A 16,424-nucleotide genomic window follows, 5' to 3' on the forward strand; every position below is an offset into this window, starting at 1 on the left:
CTCTCATTGGCTTTGCTGCTGCAGGGCTCCCAAGGGGATCAAGGTTGATGTACTGCTGCAGGGCTTGAAACCTGTGCCCTCAGGAGTGCAAAACTCAGTAATGAATTTTACCCTAATAATTTTTTTTCTGTCTTTCTGTCTCCAGGGCCATGCCTGCCTCAGGTGCTTATCTGTCAGATAAGAATGCATGGCAAGTGCTCATTTTTCCTCATCTGTCTTTAGGCAAACCAGTGGTGTATCGCAGGATTACTTAATGTTTGTAACTGATTAAATATTATTTCACACTTCTGTTTTGTGCTTGGTCAGATGTGAGGCACACCCACAGCATGCAGCTGACCTTTGGTCAATTCACAGCACATAAATCCTGAGTTGTTATACACACTGTAAGTGAGGTGCCACCTTATCAGACAATCCTTCCAAGCAGCTTGTATATGCTGTTTAAATATTAAGTCTGACAGAAGGTCACCACCATCTGTCTATTAACCAAATTAAAGGTGAAATCTGTGCAGCAGCCACACCAGTCAAGGTGAGGTCCTGGGCTGTGGCCCTTCTTTGTTTGGAGTTGAATGAGGCTCTGGACTTTCACCTCAGCACTGGGAGGCAGTGTTAAAAAATATGATAAAAATTTATTACAAGGAGAAGAAGAAAACACAACTTGTACGAGTAATTGCTATTGAAAGACTCGAGGTGATGATCCTCAAGGAAGGGATGTAGACATTGAATCTAATGTTCTTTAACATGATGCTCACCAGGGACTCTCTTGTGCTGCAGAGCAGGCTGGCATGGTACTGTGCAGTACTTCCAGCTTGGTGTCAAACCTCTCAGGAATCATTTAGTCTGTCTCATTAGCCCTGGAAATAGCATGATGGGCCTTTCCCTTGCAAGGCTTAATATTCCCATAACCAATGACTTCAACTGTGCCCCAGAAAAGTACCAGATTAGATCACCATGCTGTTAACATTACACATTTTACTTGAGTGGGAGGTTTCCTAGCAGGTTCCTGGCTGCTCAGACTAAGCTGCATTTCTCTGATGTGTTCTAGCCTCCTGAATTTATGCTTAGAGCTATAATCCTTCACAACCCTGCTTTGTCTTACAGGTGTTTTGACTCTACCTTGCTTTGCAGGCCAAAACCTGGCTTACTTGAGAATTAACATACCTAGGATATATCTAAGAGCTCTGTTTCCTCTCAGTGAACACAATAGCCCCTTAAGCTGCTAATACCAGATTCTTCTAACGTCTTTCCATGTCTGCAGCCATGTTTTCCTTCCCAGCTCTCGGATTTGTTTGAGACAGCAAGTCCCAGGGAGGGCATTGAAGTACCCCAATGGCAAGCACTGCACCCTCTGTGAAATGTTCTGAACACAAAGGGCAAGGACAATTTGATAGATACCCTCAGAGTTTTCACATCCATTCACAGTTGTTCCAGCCATGTACCAGCGACCAAAGTGTTTCCTTCTCACTACTAAATTGCTGTGATCTTGTGCCAGAGCAGAAATGGGGGAATTAACTGTGGACAAACAGCAGCAGCAGGGCATTGCTGAAGAGCTGTTCCTCCTTCACGTGCAGAACTGTGAAGCAGAGAAGCGAGTGGACTCTCAGCATCCTTCTTCCCTGGTGCCCTCTAGTGACTGACTCTCAGCTCCCCCAGCTCAAACTGCACAGGTTCCTGAAACACAAACACAGGTTCCTGCTTAGGGGCCAGGCCTGAGGGAAGAAAAGAAATAGTATCGAGTTTGTCCATTAGTAACAGTGTGGGATGTGAAACTTGGTGGTCTGGTTTACTTCCCTGTACTTCATGCAGGCAGCACCACCACTGCTCTGCACCAAAAATGAAGGAACAGCAAAAGAGCTTCTTGGAAACGTAGAGAACCACCCTGGAAAAGTAGGAAGGCTGTTTCAGGCGGGGCTTGCATTAGTTGTGCTTTTACCACAATTCACTACATCAACAATCACACTGCATTAGCCTTGAAGAGAGAAGAGCTTAAGAGAGTGTTTAATCTGGTGCTCAGGGTCATGCCTCTCAGCATCATCTCATGTCCCTTTGGGATCAGTGCAGAGCTGGGGATGCTTAGCCTGGCAAAAAGGAGACCCAGGAAAGACCTTATTGCTCTCTACAACTACCTGGATGGAGTTTGCAGAGAGGTAGAGATCAATTTCTTCTCCCAGATAAACGAGTGACAGGATTAGAGGAAATGAAAGGAAATGAACCCCTCACGTTGTGCCAGGGGAGCTTTAGATTGGATATTAGGAGAAATTTCTTCATGGAAAGGGTGGTTAGGCACCAGAACAGGGCTGCCCAGGAAAGTGGTGGAATCAACAACCCTAGAAGTGTTAACAAAATGTGAAGATGTGGCGCTTGGGGATGTGGTTTAGTGATGAACATGGCAGTGTTAGGTTGATAATAGGACTCAATCTTGGAGGCCTTTCTGACCTTAACAATGTGTTTTGTGAGACAGACTGGCTCCCATTTCTGGGTGCCCTTCAGACTGTTTGCAAACGCCCCCTCAGACTTAATTTCTGCCTCTGGAAGCAGTAGGAGCATCTCTTCTCTGGTGTGTGCTGGAGCCAAAATAGCTCAGGGCTTCAAATAACCTGAGGTGGAACATCTATTGCCTGTAATTAGCATACCATGTCCAGGAGCTGGAATGACCTGAAACTCAAGAGAAACCCAAGTGTCCCTAACCCAGGGCGTAACAAGGGGAGGAGGTCTGCTGGCAAGACCATCTTGTACCTCAACAGCAGAGCAGCCAGAACCATGAGCTGGAGCTGGGAGATGCAGGAGTTGAAATCACTTACAGTATCAAATACCTTGAGCTGTAAACAGCTGGAGCATTCATGAATCAGAGCTGTGAGAACCAGGAGCATCTCTAATCCAAAATATCTGGGGTGTCTATCACCTGGAGCCAGGGTGTCTGTCACCCAGGAGCCACATGGGTTGTCCCCTACAGGGAGGTCTAACCAGCAAGGAGCCTGGCCTCTTCCCTTGAGATTTAAATACATGTCACATGCTCCTCACCATGTGGAGCGTCTCTCTCAGTCCCATTCCTGACAGCAAAAGTGAGATGAGGCTGAGTCTGGCTCTTTTGGGCGGCACTGCTTTGAGGGGCCCACAAGCTGTGGCTGAAGATGAGGTGGCAGCACAAGGCAGTGGAGCCTCCTCTGTACCTAAAAAAGGAGAGACACCAGTCAGTCAGAGCTCCTGGGAGCACACCCCAGAGACCCCCAGGAAATGCCTGTTCCTCTCCCTATCCAGAAGAATGACATATTTCCCAGTCCAGGAAAGGCATTTGCTCAAATCCCTCTGTGAAGCAGGGTGCATTTCATCCCCGCTGTGTGCACAGGAGCTGTGCCCACAAACACTGGGCTGGCCCCAGCACTAGACAGAACTGCTGGCAATGGGGCGCAGCTGGGCCAGACTCCAACAACTCTTGGCTCACCTTTCCTGAACTCCCTTCCAAACTCCCAGCCCCCCAAATGTGAGGCACAAACCTGCCGGGGGAGGCTTTGGTCTAGAGGGCTGTGACAGCTCCCCACATGGTGCTGACCCCCACGCTGGCACTGTTTGCCCCCACCCATGTTCATACAGTGCCAAGAGAGGCAACAGGAACAGAACCAACCCATCGAGTGCTTATCATCCACAGTGAGCCTTTCCTGGTTATGCTGGGCTTCTCCCACCCTGGCTAGCAGCGAGAACCCCCCTTGACAGCGCGGCTGGGCATGGGGCTGTTTGATCGTCACTTCGGGCACTCACCAAGCATCGTCGGCAGCTCCTGTGTCCCCTGACACTCCTTGGATGACATGGGCACAGGTGTCCCTCCCCCAGGCTTGCGGCTGGCTGCTCCCGGGTCCTTGCTGCCCCTCCACAGCACGGCCTGTGCAAACAAAGCCCCGTGAGGACACAAGGGCAAAGCGGTGTCCAGGCGGATCTGTCTCAGCACCAGCAAGGAAAGCGATCACCGCAAGCAGCCTGGCCTCGAGGGAGGCATCACAGGGAAACCACAACGATCCTGGCCCCAGCAAGCTGGCAGAGGCCTGAGGGGAGGTGGAGAAGCACAATGCAGGACGCCTCGAGCAGGAAAGGAAGGTTTAACATTACTGACAGAAACGCCTCAGGATCAGGAAAATATCCCTGTTCCGGCCGTAAGCAGCCGCGGGACGCGGGACTGCTGCCAGCCCAGGGCTGACTCCGAGCGGGAATTGTTGATACCGAGGTGCCTCACCTGGGGTGCTGTGGGCAGGTCCGTGTCCCCTGATATCCCTGGGACATGGGTGCCATCCCAATGGCGCTCAGCCCGAGAATTCCGGCGCTCCTGGAGCAGGACAGACGAGGAAGTGCGGAGTCCTGGCACACGGCGCTGGAGCAGCCTGCAGGGATCTCATGGGGGAAACAGGATCCCTGCGGAAAAACCAAGCTTGTCAAGCCTTCTTGTGTGCACCGGGAGGGTGGAACTCCGGGAGCAAGCGGCCAGCCCGCTCAGGGATACGGGCGAGTGCAGCTTCGGCTTTGTACGACTTCGTGATCACCTGCGACAAGAGGCTTCTCCTTCCTGCCCGCTGCTGGCAGCGTTTGGCAAGGGTCCTGCTGGTAGTACCTCAAATAGTGCATACAGGTGTGCCTACAGGTAAGTGATCTTAAGTACATACTTGCTTTAGTAGCGGCCATTTGTAGTTACTTCTAATAAATTCACAGAAACAAAATCTCCGTGTCCTTGTGTCTCCTTTGCAGCATCCTGGTTGCCTCTGGCTCCCTGTGGAGGTCCATGGCTTTGGTCCCTGGTCCTAATGGACCAACCCCCGCATGCACTGGAGGAGAAAGATTCCTGGGGAGGAGACTCTGATCAAGGATGGGCGTAGAAGGGTGCCAAGCAGGAATGACTGTCAGGGAAGCCCAAAACAACCATCACTGTGGGAGGAGAGATGGGGGCAGGAGCCCCGTGCTGGGGGCACAGGGCTCACTTGTCCCTGGAAAGAGGGGACCTCAGCACTCCCGGCTGTGTGGCTTTGAAGCCCTTGATCTTGGATGCTTTCAGTACAGCCATGAGCTCCTGCAGCAGGGCTGTTGCCGAACCTCAAACCAGTCTGTCGGCTGGGGCCCAGCCCTAGCCCCCAGCCCTGCTCTGTGGCTGGCAGGATGCACGTGGCAGGGATTTAGGACCGGCAGCCAGGAGGGAGCAGAGGTGACCCAGCATGCCTGTGGCAACCCATGGCACCTGTCCCCACCGCAGGCACACTGCCAGCTCCCACCTCTGGGTGACACCACGGTACAGCCGCTCTCTCCTGCTTCTCTGTGCACGTGTTTATGTGTGTGAACACACACGGACACGCAGTCAGCAGCCGCACAGCCTCGCCCCTTCACACCGGGGGCAGCTGCAGCAGGAGCTGTGATGGTGAAAACAGGCGAGTGGCAAAGGTATTTTTGAATAAATCCCCGTCCTGACCTGCAGGTGCCAGCATAGACGCACAGACATTGTTAGAGTCAGAGACACGAAGTGTGTGCCCTTATCTCTGGTACCTGGCTCTGACATCCAAGAAAGCACTGAATTTCATATAACACCGTGAAAACAACTGTTTAAGATAAATAGAAGAACTAAGAGTGAGAGTGTGTAAATTAGAGTTTTCTTAAGTCGCTGGGTGAAAAAGTTGAAGTTTGGAGTTTAAACTAGTTTAAAGAACAGAAGACAAGATGGAAGATTTAAGGTGGTGTCTCTTTTCCTTCTTCTTTCTTCTTCTTCTAGAGGTTTTTGGGTAGTAGTAGGTGATTAGATAAAAAATGCCACAGTGCAGCGCACAGTTGTTGGGTCATTGGGTCACTAAGAAAAACAATTTACTTGACATTTGTTAATTGAGTAAATAGACATATAAAAGACCTTGAAGAAGATCTTTGTTAGCCATTTTGCACCTTTCTATCTTAGTGCACGTAGCTCCTTGTACCTTGTATACATGTAATGCAGATAAAAGAAGAATAAACAACCAAGTCCAAACAAGAGAAAACTGCCTCTCTCTCATCAGCCTCAGCCCAATGAAGAAAAGAACCCAACCACAAGTGTCCTATTAAGACAGACATGACAGAGCCTCCGAGCCCCCTGCAGCCTGCTCTGGACAAAACCCCACCTTTTTCTGTTCAAAGCAATAAACCTTAAACCAATCTGAGCCAGAGCAACTCTAGTCCCAGACTTGCCTCTTTGTCACCATGGCAGGATAAACCCTTGCACTCCCACATCCCAGCTCTTCCACCACAGCATATTACACCCAACACCCACAAGCTGCAGGGGTCGGAGCTACAGAGAAGCCGCTCCCATCTGACAGTCTCTTGACAATGATTTTATGGGGAAAGCAGAATGACTAGGAATCCCACAGCATCACCATCACTCCCCACTTGTGTCTTGGTGCTGGGGACAGCCCAGACATCAGTGGGGATGGGTTCAGTGCTCTTGGGCCTCTCTGAGCAGTGGGCAATGCTGTCACCAGTTCTGCACATTGGTGATGTCCACAGAGAAGTTGTTCCCATAACAGATTTGGGTTTTTTTTTCTTCTCCTCACTGAATTTTGACCTCATTCCAGTATGTGTGTGCGAGAGAAAGCTTCCTTTGCCTGACAACCTCATCATGCCTCTGGCCACACAGCCTAGGAGAATGGAGTACTGATTCTGATGATGCAGAAAGACAGAGAGATGTAAATAACAACACACAGGCAGGAAGACAGGCAGTGCTTTTATTGCTGGCTTTACTCTGGGAAGAAGGGACAGAGCACAGCAAAGGCAAACTCCTCATGGTGCATGTCCCAACATCCAGTGTCACTGTTGGACACAAAATGATTCACAGGGATGCAGCTCGAGGTGTGGTGAAAGAAGAAGAAACGTTTATTTGTTCATTCAGTATTTACAGGTTTTCGACCATGACCAGGGATTGGATAGTCAGGTTAACACCTTCCCTACCGCACTGGCTGTGAGAGACGTCCATCAGAAGGCATATCTTTAATGGAATGTATAAACACCTATGTTTAGAGTTACTTCCCTGGGAAAGTGGCAAGAACTTGTGAAAACAATATTGAAAGGCCTGATTCTCAGGGCGACAATCCAGGGCAGCAGCAGTTCCTGTCTGCAGTGGCTCCACAGGGTGCACTGAAGATGGCAGCATCTGCAACGGGACAGGAGAGCAGGGTCACCCTTTCCTCAGCCATTACTGCTCTGGCACTGCAGCAACCCTGTGTCTGGAGTCAGTTGTCAGAGGAAAGGGAGACCCTGGGAATCCACTGTGTGCTGTGCAGCAGTCAGACAATGCAGCACAGCACCCACAGCTTACCAGAATATGCCCATCTCCCTCCTCTGCTTGATGTCTCTCTTCAGCTGGCAGAGCGCACACGGGCTGCACCACCACATGGAGCAGAAGTCTCCCAGGATGGAGCCCTGTGGAGCAAGGGATATTGCATGAATAACCCCTTCCCATGCCAAACATTAAGCCTTTCAGCCTTTCTATTTTATATAGTCAGCACCCCACGGCAGCTCACCCTGGTCCTGCAGCACCCTGCTGCTCATATCCAGCAAGGACTGGGATGAAGTGATGTGTGCTGGTATTACCTCCAGCTCACAGTGGTGAGGCAAATGTGTCCCTGACTCCTGGCCTGCTGGGATGCCCATGCAACTCCCTGCCTCTGCCCTTCCCCTTGGGCACCCCTTTCTCCTTCCCTGAGCCCCCAGCACCCATGCCACAGCTGTTGCTGCTGTTGGGACAGGCCACAAGCTGGTCACTGACCGGGATGTTGTATCTGGTGCGGTACAGGGTCCTCATGGCCACGGTGGAGCCACACAGGCAGCACTCGTTCATGTCCCCGGCCACTTGGCAGCTCAAGCAGAAGAAGCAGAACGTCCCACAAAGACCTGTGGGACAATGAGACGTGGGCTTGGCTGAGGGCTTGGCTGAGGGGTGGCAAGACAGATGAAAAGGAGAAAAGCCAGCTGGGAGCTGTGGCTCTTGATATCAGGCAAGATACACTCTGCCTCCAGTACCCATGGGAGTGGGTTTTGCATCAGGGATAATGCTGCAGGAGGAGCAGGGTAAAACATGAGGAATACATCATGAGCACTGGCAGGAATGAGGGGTAGGTGTGTACTCACACACGCCGCAGTCGGAGCAGCAGTCCAGCAGCCCTGTCTGCCACTGCCCTGGCTGTCGGGCAACTGAAAACTGGGGTTGGACCGTAATCACAGCTTGAGAGGCCATTGCCAGCACGGGGTCAGGTCCCTCCAGGTAGTTTGTGGTCTGGAAGGAAAAGCCATCAGAGGAACATGCTGCAGGTGTTTCTGAAGTGGGCATCTTGCTCAGGCAATTGCATTCAAAGAAAGAATTTCTCTCTGCCACTTCCAGAGTAATGCCACCTTCACCATAAAGTGGGGGGCAAAGCTCTGCCAGAAGCTGCTGCTACCCACTGAAGCAAAGCCCTCCCCAAAACCAGTCTCCCACCAAAGGCAGTAGCGCATCATCCCTTGCCTATGCAAGTAAAATGCCTCTGTGAAAACAGAGGTCCTTCTGCTTCAGAACTGCAGTACTTCAACACTTCAGACCTGTCTTGTAATCTCCAGGTCATCTTTCATTGTTGTCTGTGTAAAATGAGTAAAATTATCTGTGTAAAATTGTCTGCATTACAGACTGGTTTTTGATTTTGTTTTTGTTTGTTTATGATCACAGTCTCCTAAAGTTACTGCTGCTCAGTTCTAGCCTCCCCAGGCTCTCAGGAGTCACCTTAGTCTTTGCTTTGTTCTATGAGAATCTCAGCCTATTTGCTTCCCCCTCTCCCTTCCTTCTTCACTTGCCTTCTTAGTGTGCTTCAAGGCAGTGGGTTTTCCATGTCTCTTTCCATCACCCTAAGCCCTTTCACCAGTTCCTATCCCTCCTCCACTTGACTAATCTGTGCCAGCACCTCACCCTCCTCTTCCTCAGTCCCATGGGATCACCATGGCCTGCAGAAATCCTCTCCATCCCATCCTTCCTCAGCAAGGGGCTGCATCCTCTGAGAGTAGGAAATCTCCTGCTCCACAGCACCATCCCCAAAATCACCTGACCAAAGTAACACCTGCACCTCTGTCACTCCCTGCCAGCTCTGCAAGACACAGCACCAGCTTCTGCCACTCTCACTTTCGTTTTTGGAGCTTTAATTAAAACAAAAAAAATAGAGGATGCTCCCACAGGAGAAGTCTTGTGCAGACACACTCCCTGCCCTGTACCCAAGTTCTGCACCACTTTGTTAAGCACTCTAAGGAGGATCGTTTTCACACCAGAATTGCATATTTACACAAAGTTGAGTATCACACAACACAAGAAATGGGGTGGAACAATTACTGTGCCCAACACTCAGAGATGCCATTGAGTTCATTACCCACATCAGAGCAGCACCAGCTGTGGCATTGCATTTGTACTGACTAATGCCAAGAGGAGACAAAGGGGTGATGGCTCTGCTGGCAGCCCCTGTGATTCCCCAGGATTTACAGATACCTCCCAGCTGTCAGACACAGTTGCTGTAGGGCCAGCCCTTGTTCCTGGCAATCCCAGGAAGAGGAAAAAGATTGTTGAATTATGGTGTTAGAGGGAAGAAAGCTGATAAAAATTTCCACATGGTTTGCTCCTGACTTTTTGCAGCTTTCTGCAGGCAGTGGAAGCATGGCTGGGCTGTCCCTCTCTGAGACACCTGTGAGTGCAGCAGGGGACACTGCACCCACAGTCCCTCTCCGGACACCTCCTGGCCCTGCCTTGGCCAGCTGTCCCTGTTTGTTCATCCACGAGATCCCAGGTAATTCCCACCCCTTCTGCAGCCAGTGTAACACCTTCAGAAAGCCTTGGCACATGACGATTTAAGAAGCAAGAGCCAGGAGGGGCAGGGGAGGAGAGAGACCATGGGCAGGCTATGCCCAGCACGGGGCTCCCATGCAGTGACAGAGATGTCCAGCAGCAGGCAGGACCACAGGGAGAAGTGTGCACAGGAGCAGCAGCAGCAAGAGAAGTTTTAGGGGCAGGATCCCTCCAGTCAGGGAGTTCCCTTCCCCAGGTACGAGCACCCCACATCCCTGCATGGGTGGAGGCTGTAGTGCGGAGCAGGCAGCAGCCTGGAAAAGCCTCCACCACACATTCACCTCCCAAGAGATGGCCTAGGCCCAGCACAACAAAAGTATCACAATTCTACAATTCACAGCCCCATGGCATCACCAACCATGCTGGAATGACTGATGGGGATGAAAGGATCCCGAGATGCATGAATCCATATTTCACCCACGGCACAGATCAAAAAGCAGCATCTATAGGCCCATGCATGTGTGCACAAATGAGCAACACAGTGCAAAAGCTGCTGTCCTCTACCTCTGTTCCCCACATCTGTCCAGATGCCATCAGCAGCACACACTATGCTGTGGTTAACCCTGGTGCAGTCTTCCAGGTGGAAAACCTCACCTTTTTTTTCTAGCCCTTCCTGTTCCCCAGCATCACCGCTTCTGTCACGAGCAGTTTCCATACCACAACCAAAGCAAAGCCATACCATACGTACTTTCCAAGCTGTCCTTGTCCCTGCAGACACATGTCCTTTTCCTGGTTCTCATGCTTTATATGTGCCCTGGCAAATGACCTTTGTTCCCTCTGACTAACAGTGCAAATGCCAGTTTAGGTGCAGCTTTGCACAATGGCAGTTTTCCTGCTGCATTCCTGCTGCCCGCTCTCACCTTTCCCCCCACCCTGGGTGTTCTCCAGGCCCAGAGTCCCAGTGGGAGAGGTTTCCAGAGAAGGGCAGTTTGTTTCCAGGCTCCTGTGCTGCCTAAGCCATGTGCTGTTGGAGGTGCAGCATGTTTCCTTTGTCAAACCTGAGCATCTGCAAGAACTGACTGTAACTGCACTGGGTGACACGGGGGTGGCCTCTCTTAGGCTAAAAATGCATTTCTCTACATTGCCAGGGATCATCCATAGGACCATCTAGGGTTTAAACAGTTGGGAGTGCCATCACACCCAACCACCCTGCAGCACAGACAGAGCCATTACCTGCCCTTCAAAAGTTTTGTGTTGAAGGTGAAGGCAGAGTGGGGACAAAAAGCAATCATATGGTCCTTAAAGAATGAAACAGGGAGATGTTTGTAGGGATCAAGAGTCCTTTAGCACTCTTGAGAGTGATGGAGAGAGGGTGGATGCAACCTCCACCTTCTGGATGGGAATGCAAGGCTCACAGCCCAGTGCTGTGTAATGCCATGCAGGAAGGTGGCACGGTTTGTCCCTGGAGAGGACACAGATAACCCATGAATCAGCCAGGTTTTTTTACTGCAGGTGGGGAGGAATTTATGCTCAGGGTCCATGTCCCTGCAACATTGAGATGAGCTGGTGCCAGGCGGCCCCAAATCCCCATGTCTTTAGAAAGGCATTCAGAAAGGTGGCACTGACCAACAGCCCTGGACAGCCACCTGGGCCACCACAGCAGGGGCAATGCTGGGTGGCCTACAGAAGTCACTTTCCTGCAGGAAGACGCAGCAGTAGTCGTTTTCCCAAATTTTGCAACTTGGATGAGCAACACTGACTCCTTCAATGTGTTAAATATCCTTTCTAAAAGCTGATCCAACAACAAAATACTAGTGAAAATCTCTCTCTGCAGAAGACACAGAGAAATTTCACCAGGGGCTGATAGATGGATGGAACAGGAGAAGGATGGGTGCTCTCAGATGGTGCAAGAATGACATACACAGAGGTAGGAAGATAAACTCAAAACTTTATTTATGCAGTTAATTAGGGAAAATCAAATGCAATCAAGGCAAGCCCCACATGGTGCATTTCCCAACAGTCAAGGCAGAGGTGACTCCTGCCTGCAGCATCTCCAAGGACACAGCGAGGATGGCAGCATCTGTAACAGGATGGGAGAGGACTGTCAGGGTCTGGGGCTGTGCCTCACCATGCTCTGTGTCCCCCCAGTCCTTCCCCCTCCACCCTGCACAAGGTCCCAGAGACATTTTGCTTCGGGACAGGTCACTCTTATGACCTGTCCATGGCCATTTCCCCACTGCAGCAAACTTTGTCTGGTGTCAAGATGCTGGCAGGAGAAGCTCTGGGAAGCCACCTGGCTGCATGTGACAGCAACTTAATAGACCAGCACCATCACCCCTAGCTTACCAGAATATGCCAAGCTCCCTCCTGCGTTTGATGTCTCTCTTCATTTGGCAAACAGAGCACACGGGGCAACACAGGGTGACACAGAAGTCAGAGCAGATGGACCCCTGTTAGGAAGAAACTGGTTAGGGACAGAGGCTTCCCAGAAGTCATGTTCCAGCCGAGAAAATGTTAATCACATTCCAGGCCAAGTACTCTTTTTTTATCAGCAGGCTGCAGCATTCTGAGTGGAAAAAACAGAAGCCTTGGGCTGGCAAACCCCAAGCACCACAGAAAGGAAGAAGGGAGCTTCTTGTGCAGGCTGCAGATAGCTTTTGACTTCTGTGTTTCAGACTGGGAAGAAAAATGCACACAGGAACAGACAATTTGGGCAAAGTGAACTTGGGCCCCCATGGGTTGCACTTGTGATGGCAGCAACCACCTCTCCTGCAGGAAGAAACACCCTCATGTAAATACTGTCCACCTTTCTCCCAAACCTGATTATGGATCTTTATCCATGTAACCAGTTTCACCTATTCTTTAGTCAGCCCACAGTTATCTCGAGTCTTTCCCATCTTTCAAAGCTCAAAGGAGGAAGCAGCAGCAGCGATGGATGCAAATGGGAAAAAAGGGGGGAGTGGAAAAAAGTGAGAGGGGCCTTGGGGGCACCCCATCTTTCAGGCTCGCAGCAGGGTGAGGGGGCAGGCTCAGCACTGACCGGGATGTTGTATTTGGTGCGGTACAGGGTCCTCATGGCCACGCTGGTCCCACACAGGCAGCACTCGTTCATGTCCCCAGCCACTTGGCATGCCAGGCAGGGGAAGAAGAAAATCCCGCAGCAGCCTGGAGGGAGGAAAAACACAGCACTGGTTAAGGTTCTGCCTGCCCACCTGGAAGCACTGGAGTAGATGGGAGAGCCAGGCTGCATGGCTGCACAGTAGCACCACTGGACTGAGCAGCAGGAGCAAGAAAACCGTGTCCCAGGGACTTACAGACGCCACAGTCGGAGCAGCAGTCCATCAGGCCTGTCTGCCACGTGCATCTCGAGACAGTGGACGTGGCCCCGCCGTACTGCGGCTGGATCGTCACAACGGTTGGGACAGCCATTCCAAAGTCCTCTTCTGAAAGAGGAAACAGGGTAGTAAGTGCAAAAACTGTGATCGGTCTCAACCTCCAACCAAACCTGTGGCTACCACCCTTCAGCAGGACACCTTCTACCCAGTTCCCTATCTGGCACTGGAGGTGATAGAGCATAACCATATCTCGCCTGCATTTCTATCCTTTCAAGGTTTTTGCATAATCTGCCATTTTATCCAGCCTTCAAAATAGCATCAGGTCACTGATGTTCCCCACTCCACCCCATAAAGGCTTTGTTAGTGCTTAGACACAGCTCATTCCCCTTGTACTGATCTGGGCTGGGCAGAGAACCCAGACTAAAGGGAGTGGCTTGGACATTCAGGTTGTTTGACTTGGCATATTTTACACAAAGATGCCTCTGGAGTGGGCACGGAGCATGTGGGAAGCACCTGCGGACTCATTTCCTCATAGCAAAGCGAGGCTAAGCACACGCAGGATACTATAGAAAACTTGTATCTCTGGTTTCTTGACGTAGGGAGTCAGAAAGGCAGAAAATCAATGTCCAAAGTCTGATGCCCTCTCCTTGCCTTCCTGTGGTTAACAAGCAAACAAACCTTGAAAACCAGTAAGCCTCAGGTCTAAAATAATAATAATAATAGCAAGAAGAAGAAGAAGAAGAAGAACAGTAAGAATAGTAAGAAGAGTAAGAATAGTAAGAATAGCAACAAGAGCAATTTCTCTCTGCTTCTAATCCCCTAGCCAAGTAAAAAAGCACAAAGTAGTTCTAGATAATAATTCTAAGAAAATTTGGGTTGGGTAAGGTTCTCTGAGATAAGATAAACTGCCTGCTCACATTTATTGAGACATTTATTTTTCTGTAAGTTGGGTTGGTTTATTTTATTTCTTAGAAACAGCAGTTCGACAAAACAAGACCCACCCCTCTGTGTGGTCAGGCTCCTCCTCCTCCTCCTGCTGAGTTTTCTGAGCTTAGAAGCCAGAATAGAAACTGAAATGGAGTGATGCTGGGGGAGGGGGAGCACCTTCTTTCTCCATCCTTTGGAGTAATTTGTGCTTCTCCAGAAATCCCACTCCTGGCTTCAGCTGGCAGCACATGTCAGCCTGCTAGCCCGGTAGGAATGCAGCTGGAGGTGGCATCAGGTGTGTGTCCAGAGGGAAGTGCAACGCCTCTGCCTACCCACAGCTTCCCTCTACCTGCCCACTGCAGTGCCACCGACAAGTGGCGAATCTCTCTACGCTTTACAAAGGTACAGTGTCCTCTACACGAGTATTACCTATTTTCTCCTCCCCTAACTGCAAACAGTAAAGAAGAGTAGAATAGCTGCACTTGCCATTGACAGCACACCCTAAAGGGACAGCAAACACACAGAGAGACCAGGTATCAAAAGCCACCAATATCCAAGCTTCTGGTAGGGCAGCCCAGTTTAAACAGACAGTAAAGTACCAGTCAGATTCCTTCAACACATTTATACAATTGTGTCAGCATCAGGAAGCAGCAAGCAAAGGTAAACTCTCCATAATCCAGCTTTTGTGCATAGCTTTTTAAAAGCCTTCCCCCTCTCCCCACCCAATTCCCCAAGTAGGATTTGCCAGATAGTTTGATTTGTATTTTGTACTAAGTAGGAAAAAAAAATAAAAATAAATCCCTACTTTGACATTATTATCCCACTCTTCCCAGGCTAACAAATAATTAATATTTCCATGCTTTTAGAGAGCTAACCTGGTGAGCAGACTTGGTCAGTGCTGGCTTCCTCTCCAGCCGGGATCCTGCACAAAGAGGCTCTGGCAAAGATGAAACTAAACTTACTCCCTCAGATGTTCTTATTGGTAGCCAACAGCAAAAAACGTAAAATGGGTGGGAGGTAACTTGATGGGGGAAGTCAGGAACTGTGCCCTGTCCTTACAACCACAGACTTAACAATGCAGAACAGTAATTTATTTTTCCTTTTCCCAGGACTAGTTATTCTTTTTTTAAAAAAAAAATGTTTGCATGTTTATTGTGTTATTCCCTTAACTTTGCCCACATGTTGTTGCTGTTCAGGGGAGAGTAGCTCTGAATGATTTACTTTCATCAAGACAGACATTTAGGTTTTCATTTCTTAGAAAATACACCCCACATGGAGACTTTCCATAAAAATTAGGCTGATTGCCTAAGTGCTTGTCACAAGCCATGTAGCCCAGGCACTGTAAAATTAACAGAGCACTTACCATACATACATACATTTCCCTTTATGAGATGCTAATATTTAAATTTTCTGCACTAATCCCAATTACGTAACCACTCATATCCTGTGCAAGTCATGACAGTTTTGGATGCACTTCCACATTTTGTGGAGAACCTGTGGCACCAGGACAGCACTTTTTGTTTCCCAGCAGGATACACATAATATGCAGAGATCTCAGAGAGTATCTGGGTTGCTGCTTTCTCAGGAGCGAGTCAAGTTCAACGCATCCCATGGCAAAGGCTGATAGTGAGATTCACTCATGAGAACAGGGAAAGGGGAAGTTTGGGCTAAATTTCAACATGGCAATTTTGTCCACAGGCTGGCATTTAAGGTGCTTTAAGTGAAGACTTTTACCAGTAGTGCTGCTGAGAAAACAGGGAGCCATGCCTTGAAATGCCTCCTGTGGTTTCTAGCAACTCCAAAGTTTGTCTGTCCCTGCTTCACAATGGGGCTGCTTGGCTGCTCTCTGGCTAGATCATACGCAGTTAGCGTTTTTCGTGAGAACATTGCAATAGGCTGTGAAAACTGAGGTTTGCAAAAAGTTGTGGATCAGTAGATTCTCCCTAGAGGAGGAGATGCCTGACATCCCACCAGCTGGCTGGAGGAGGCTCATGGGGAGAAGGGAAACAGCAAGATGAACTGCAGTCAGGTTTTTTAGGTGGTAAGAAGAAAAAGCTCCAGAGAGACTTAGAGCATCTCCCAGCACCTAAAGGGAGCTACAAGAGAGCTGGAGAGGGACTTTTTGCAAGGACATGTAGTGACAGGGCAAGGGGGAATTGCTTTGAACTAAAGGAGGATAGGTTTAGATTATATTACAAAGAAATTCTTAATTGTTAGGGTGGTGAGGCACTGGAACAGGTTGCCCAGATGTGAGAAATCAGGTGGTGATTTGCATCAATCAAATAGCACCCACCTATATATGTGTGTCTGTGGGCAATGCAGACAGAGACCATGGGATTATTATAAAGAAGAGTTTTAATAATCAGCTAAATTAAGGC

The 16,424-nt window shown here is 49.7% G+C and overlaps 3 protein-coding genes across 5 annotated transcripts; 1 reads left to right on the top strand and 2 right to left on the bottom strand.

The window, feature by feature from the left end:
• The first annotated feature begins 1,496 nt into the window (after nt 1–1,496).
• Nucleotides 1,497–4,840, top strand: LOC131578721 (uncharacterized). Its single transcript, XM_058837798.1, has 3 exons — nt 1,497–1,626; nt 3,898–4,624; nt 4,729–4,840. Exons 1-3 carry the CDS (start codon nt 1,497–1,499, stop codon nt 4,838–4,840), a joined length of 969 nt encoding a protein of 322 aa, XP_058693781.1.
• A 1,868-nt stretch (nt 4,841–6,708) lies between these two features.
• LOC131578970 (placenta-specific gene 8 protein-like) lies at nt 6,709–10,590 on the bottom strand. Of its 2 annotated transcripts, XM_058838316.1 has the most exons (5): nt 10,533–10,590; nt 8,116–8,260; nt 7,754–7,878; nt 7,304–7,407; nt 6,709–7,138 (listed from the first exon to the last, which is right to left on the bottom strand). In XM_058838316.1, coding segments are annotated over exons 2-5 (336 nt in total). In that variant the 5' UTR covers nt 8,222–8,260; nt 10,533–10,590; the 3' UTR covers nt 6,709–7,137. The 2 variants fall into 2 exon arrangements, with proteins under 2 accessions (XP_058694299.1, XP_058694297.1); XM_058838314.1 differs by lacking the exon at nt 6,709–7,138 and having other exon boundaries at nt 7,300–7,407.
• A 1,122-nt stretch (nt 10,591–11,712) lies between these two features.
• Nucleotides 11,713–15,073, bottom strand: LOC131579329 (placenta-specific gene 8 protein-like). Of its 2 annotated transcripts, XM_058839051.1 has the most exons (5): nt 14,922–15,073; nt 13,099–13,227; nt 12,825–12,949; nt 12,131–12,234; nt 11,713–11,864 (listed from the first exon to the last, which is right to left on the bottom strand). In XM_058839051.1, coding segments are annotated over exons 2-5 (345 nt in total). In that variant the 5' UTR covers nt 13,214–13,227; nt 14,922–15,073; the 3' UTR covers nt 11,713–11,863. The 2 variants fall into 2 exon arrangements, with proteins under 2 accessions (XP_058695034.1, XP_058695033.1); XM_058839050.1 differs by lacking the exon at nt 11,713–11,864 and having other exon boundaries at nt 12,127–12,234.
• Between the last annotated feature and the right edge of the window lie 1,351 nt (nt 15,074–16,424).

The sequence above is a fragment of the Poecile atricapillus genome, chromosome 4 (assembly GCF_030490865.1).
Source record: "Poecile atricapillus isolate bPoeAtr1 chromosome 4, bPoeAtr1.hap1, whole genome shotgun sequence".
NCBI classification, from domain to species: Eukaryota; Metazoa; Chordata; class Aves; order Passeriformes; family Paridae; genus Poecile; species Poecile atricapillus.

Excerpts from the sequence above, each read along its gene's own strand:
- LOC131578721 (XM_058837798.1), top strand. The coding sequence starts at position 1,497 with ATGGGGGAATTAACTGTGGACAAACAGCAGCAGCAGGGCATTGCTGAA. Across the intron at positions 1,627-3,897 it reads TTCTTCCCTGGTGCCCTCTA|GACACAAGGGCAAAGCGGTG; the intron begins GTGACTGACTCT and ends AAGCCCCGTGAG. Across the intron at positions 4,625-4,728 it reads GCATACAGGTGTGCCTACAG|CATCCTGGTTGCCTCTGGCT; the intron begins GTAAGTGATCTT and ends TCTCCTTTGCAG.
- LOC131578970 (XM_058838314.1), bottom strand. The coding sequence starts at position 8,221 with ATGGCCTCTCAAGCTGTGATTACGGTCCAACCCCAGTTTTCAGTTGCC. Across the intron at positions 7,879-8,115 it reads CTGCTCCGACTGCGGCGTGT|GTCTTTGTGGGACGTTCTGC; the intron begins GTGAGTACACAC and ends ATTGTCCCACAG. Across the intron at positions 7,408-7,753 it reads GCACCAGATACAACATCCCG|GGCTCCATCCTGGGAGACTT; the intron begins GTCAGTGACCAG and ends CTTGCTCCACAG.
- LOC131579329 (XM_058839050.1), bottom strand. The coding sequence starts at position 13,213 with ATGGCTGTCCCAACCGTTGTGACGATCCAGCCGCAGTACGGCGGGGCC. Across the intron at positions 12,950-13,098 it reads CTGCTCCGACTGTGGCGTCT|GCTGCTGCGGGATTTTCTTC; the intron begins GTAAGTCCCTGG and ends TCCTCCCTCCAG. Across the intron at positions 12,235-12,824 it reads GCACCAAATACAACATCCCG|GGGTCCATCTGCTCTGACTT; the intron begins GTCAGTGCTGAG and ends TCTTCCTAACAG.